Genomic DNA, 4933 nt, shown 5'->3' on the forward strand with positions numbered 1-4933 from the left:
GTGTGTGTGTGTGTGTGTGTGTGTGTGTGTGTGTGTGTGTGTGTGTGTGTGTGTGTGTGTGCGTGCGTATGTGTGTGTGCGCGCGCATCTGCATCGCTTTTCCCAGTGCCCTCAAACACATGCTGTAAAATGGCATGACTGCACGAGTGTTGAGAATGGCTGCGCTCGCAGCGATAAGCAGTTCAAAGACAAGAGCGTGTTAATGTAATTGGCTTCCAGCAGCACATTGCCAGAACCTTTCATATCTGGGTGCAGTAAACCTCACTCTGGGTTGAGATGATTGGTTTGTGGGCAGGGATGGAGCGCAGCTGATTGTTTTGCTGCATTGTCAGTCAGTATGCCAGGGATGGGAAGATTTAGACGTGCCAGAGTTAAATGTCGGGCCTGTGGGGTCACCTCTGCTTTTCAAGAAATTTAAAACTCAAATCATATACGTAAGCTGACTTCATTTAGCATTTGGTCCTCTCTGTCTTTAACTCTCACACACACACACACACACTGTGCCTTTTATCACAACCGCTCATCTCCTAATTAACCAGAAGAGCTCAATCTGACATTTAACAAATTGCACGAATTCCAGCAGACCAGTGAGAGTTTCTTCTCAGGTCACCAAACTCATTCCCCACTGGCTCTTGTTACATGTTCCTGATGTATCTCACCCATCTCTGTCCTCTCCGCTCCTCAGGTCAGCCTTTCAAACTGGACCCCAAAACGGCCCATAAGAAGCTGCGCCTCTCCAATGACTGTCTGACCATGGAGAAGGATGAAAGCTCCCTGAAGAAGAGTCACACTCCGGAGCGCTTTAGCGGAACCGGATCCTATGGTGCCGCTGGCAACGTCTTCATCGACAGTGGCTGCCATTATTGGGAGGTTTTACTGGGCGCCTCCACATGGTAAGTGATTTCAGATTTTCAGGCTTGTAACTGTTATGTTAATAGGCAGTTGTCAAAAGTGTATAATAGGCAATTGAGTCATATTCCCCATAGATCATTTGCTTAAAACAGAAAAGGATGTCATTACCTGCCAACCCTTATGTTGCTTGAAATTTGTTCCTTTAAAATAGAAACGAAATTTTGTAGTTATAGTTATCATCTTGGTGTGAATGGACACTAACTCTATTCCATTTAGCAAATATGCCTAATAATTCATAACATTTTTATTATTTTATTTATTACACGGTATTTGTGGAAAAAAGGGGGTATATACATTATATATAAACAGAGTAATATATATTATTGTGTGTTTATATATTATTAGTAGTAGCATTATAAGTTGTATAAGTTGCCTAATATTATATATATATATATTTCACCAGATTCCCTTCTATATACTGTATAAAGTACATCAAACATAATTTACTGTACGGATTTCATATTATTGGTAATATTTATTTTTTAAATTATACTATTATAACTTTAATATTATAATATGTATAATACTTATATATATTTACAGTATCCATAGATTATATATACACAATGCTGTTACTAGTTCTTATTTTTTTCTCAAGTTTTCTCAGTAATTTTTATATTATTTATCTTTTCGCTGAAAAAAAAAAAAACGTTTCAACTTAAAGTAAGTGCTTGCTGCCTTAACTCGAATATCCAAGTTGTCACATAGTACAATTTAACATTTCAAGTTGACTAAACTTAAAATTTTAAGGCAGCAAGACTTCCTAACTGCACAATATTAGGTGCTTTTTTGCAGCTGATTATATTTGGTTTGTTTTTGAAAGACACAATAGCATACCTCTTCTTGGTATGTTACTTCACTTATGTACGGAGCCCTGCACATGACATGCAAGAAAAAATAAATAAATCATGCGCACGATTTACTAATTCGTTCCCTCGATGTACTAAAACGTTCACACGATTACTATTTCGTTCCCTCAATTTGCTAATTCGTTCCCTCGATTTATAAATTGTGCACACAATTTATAAATCAAGGGAACGAAATAGTAAATCGTGCACACGATTCAGCCTACTATTTTTTTCCTGCATGCCATGTGCGGGGCTCCGTACTTATGAACAAATTGTGCATTAAAAAATGTAACAGACATTACAAGAATTGGAAAATGTGCATCTTAATGTACTTAATGTAATGTTACTCTTGACAAGTTCGGATTTCTGACAGTTAAACAGTTAAAAGAGTACACTGTGTGTGTAATTTTTACATTGTGCTTGTAATATATTATTATAAATCTAACCATTTTTTTTGTTATTTTGTAATAATGTCTTTATTTGTGCTTTCTGAATAAGGTATTAGGCTTTGGGATATTCCTAATGATCTCTGACTGTGAAGTTCAGTTGAATTTTCACATGGTGCATTAACATTTTAATAAATGTCAAGATTTGGGAACCCAGGTTCTTGATGCTAAATATAAATGATATTACTAAACTAAAATGTCTTATATAATGAACTAACAAGTTGTTAAAATCAGTTTTATCTCACCTGTGTTCCAATGGCAACATTTCAAATCGTTTCCCTTTCAGGTACGCTCTTGGAGTGGCTTACAAGTCAGCACCCAAAAACGAATGGAGCGGCAAAAACTCATCATCTTGGGTTTTCTCACGCTGCAACAACAACTTCCTGGTGCGGCACAACAACAAGGAGTCGATCGTGGAGGCGTCCCTACAGCTGCGCAGGGTTGGGGTGCTGCTGGACTACGACAACAATGCCCTGTCCTTCTACGACGCCATGAACTCCCAGCACATATACACTTTTGACGTTTCCTTCCTGCTTCCAGTGGCTCCCACCTTCATGATCTGGAACAAGTCATTGATGATCATGTCAGGGCTGCCCGTGCCTGACTTCGTGGACTGCAGCGAGCAGCAAGAAGGCATCTGCCGCCAACAGGATTCACCCTATGTGTCCGGAGTGAAGAGCTGCCACTGAGGCATCAGTTATTCCAGAAGGTTCCCTCACCCTTCTTCTTTTCCTGGTTTTCATAACTAGGTTGAAGTTGGATCTTTAGTTGTTCCTGATAGTTCTGGTCACATTAATGAGCGTTAAGCGAGTGGGTTATGAGCTCTCAGATTTAAACCGCTGAAATGGGGGAAATTGTAAATTATTTATGACTAAACATTGGTTTGCTTTTTTGTCCGTTTTAATGTATTCCTAAAAGCACTTTTTAGAGTTGAATTTGTTGCCCCTGTGTGTAAAAAAGTCTTGGTAACTTGAGACAGGGTTGGACTTCCTTTTGGACCGAATATAGTGGATTATGTTAGGATGACAATTTGGTGTTTCTAATAAGGGTTACATTTATTATCTGATGGGTCTATAACACACTTTTCATATTCAGGAAGAAAAGATGATGCTTTGGTTTAAAATATGTCTGAAGATGATGGCATGATATGTATTTCCTCTGTGATTTGTTCTCACTATCTCAGTTTCTGGTTTTGTTTTTGTGAACAGCATGAGGCACAAGTTCCCCAGGTGTTTTTAACGTGTATCTTTAATAATTGATATACGATGTGTCGCAAAATCCCATCTGTGGAGGTGTTCGTCCATTGACACGCATTCAAACGCCGTCAAGAACTGAATTTCAAGACTATAGTCCATATTTATCAGATCCATCCATTCAAAAATATTTGAACGACTGGCAAAAAGACAAGTTGATTCATCCGTTTACCATTCAAATGTGCATCCAAAGCGAATACAGTCTAGTAGTTTTATTTTCTTAATGGCTGTTATGAATCTTACACGATCTTCCTCAGTGTGACGTTCAGGGCTGTAATAAGGATACCCAGTTTTGGGATAAAGACAATCACTTGTGCTAATGCAGGCAAAAAATTCAAGTGTGTAGCAAGAGATCTTTGCAATAGCATGCTGAGCTTGAGATACTTCCCCCCAAAAAGTGGTTTGTATCCATTCAGTTCAATGTAAATATCCAGATTGGGAAGTATTCGTACTACTGACGCCACTGTCCTGCAGGTTTGGCTTTGTGTCAGTGGGGTTTCCTCTTTGCTCTGCTGAATGTACGTGATTGCTTTTGGTTCTTTTTATATCTTTCTGATTAAAAGCACAGAGCATTTTACCATTACATCCTCTTTGCAAGCACAGCAAGTATGTGAATCCTCCTGTTACATCTTGAGAGCTTAACATCCCTACAAATATATAGAAGGGATTCACTGAGAACAAGTTGTGTGCACTGATAGCATTATTATTTGCATTGGATAAGGAAGTGAAACGACGTTTATCCAACACACTCTTGTGGCAATTCGTAGCTATTTTACGTTTTGGCAAATTGGTGGCTAATTCGTATGAATTTGTACAGTCTCTTCTGTGTGTTTTCATGCGATCTGCTTACTCCCCATTGGCGGTTAGGTTAGGACCTTTACTCTTACAGAATCACCACCTCGTAAAATAGTTAAGTTTTCTCATGAGATCAGGTTGGGTTTACCTCACTTCCGACAGTTTTTCCGGCATCCTTCATCTCAGCATCGGTCTATGTACTTGAAGCTAGTGTCAAGTCACATAGAAGAGCCCCTCAATGACAGACTCTTTTTTTTTCCTCCATGAACGTGAACTCATGAGTTGTTTTAAAGTTTAATCTATGACTGAATGATACATTAATGGTGTAGTAGAGCAATAATGAACTTAATTTGTTAGCATTTATAATCATTTCTGGCCAATTGCATGAAGTTCTTGAGTTTCAAAACTATTTCCACTTCTTTACTGGTCCAATTTGTCCTGGTCTCAGGCAATAAATGTATATCTGAATGCCATAATGAGACATTTTTTGGATTGATGGAACTTATTTAGTGAGTTCTACACTGATGAAAGTGCAAGTATGGGTGACATGTGACACAGCTACGTCAAATCATTGTCAGTGTGTTTCCTGTATGAACGTAGCCCTGAGATGCCCACTCCTGCACTGTCCCTCTGTCTCAGTTCATTCAGTCACACTGTTGTCAGTTCTGTTCTTGCTGTC

The 4933-nt window shown here is 38.7% G+C and overlaps 1 protein-coding gene across 1 annotated transcript in view; it reads left to right on the top strand.

The window, feature by feature from the left end:
* LOC107666590 (probable E3 ubiquitin-protein ligase MID2) overlaps positions 1 to 2956 on the top strand; it is a 65228-nt gene extending 62272 nt beyond the window's left edge. The window contains exons 9-10 of the mRNA XM_016457996.1: positions 686 to 893; positions 2493 to 2956. Of these exons, the coding sequence (XP_016313482.1) occupies positions 686 to 893; positions 2493 to 2895 (611 nt within the window). The 3' untranslated portion in view covers positions 2896 to 2956. The remainder of the gene's footprint in view (positions 1 to 685; positions 894 to 2492) is intronic.
* The last annotated feature ends 1977 nt before the right edge of the window (positions 2957 to 4933 follow it).

This window comes from Sinocyclocheilus anshuiensis, unplaced genomic scaffold (assembly GCF_001515605.1).
Source record: "Sinocyclocheilus anshuiensis isolate Anshui unplaced genomic scaffold, SAMN03320099.WGS_v1.1 scaffold1293, whole genome shotgun sequence".
Classification (NCBI taxonomy): Eukaryota; Metazoa; Chordata; class Actinopteri; order Cypriniformes; family Cyprinidae; genus Sinocyclocheilus; species Sinocyclocheilus anshuiensis.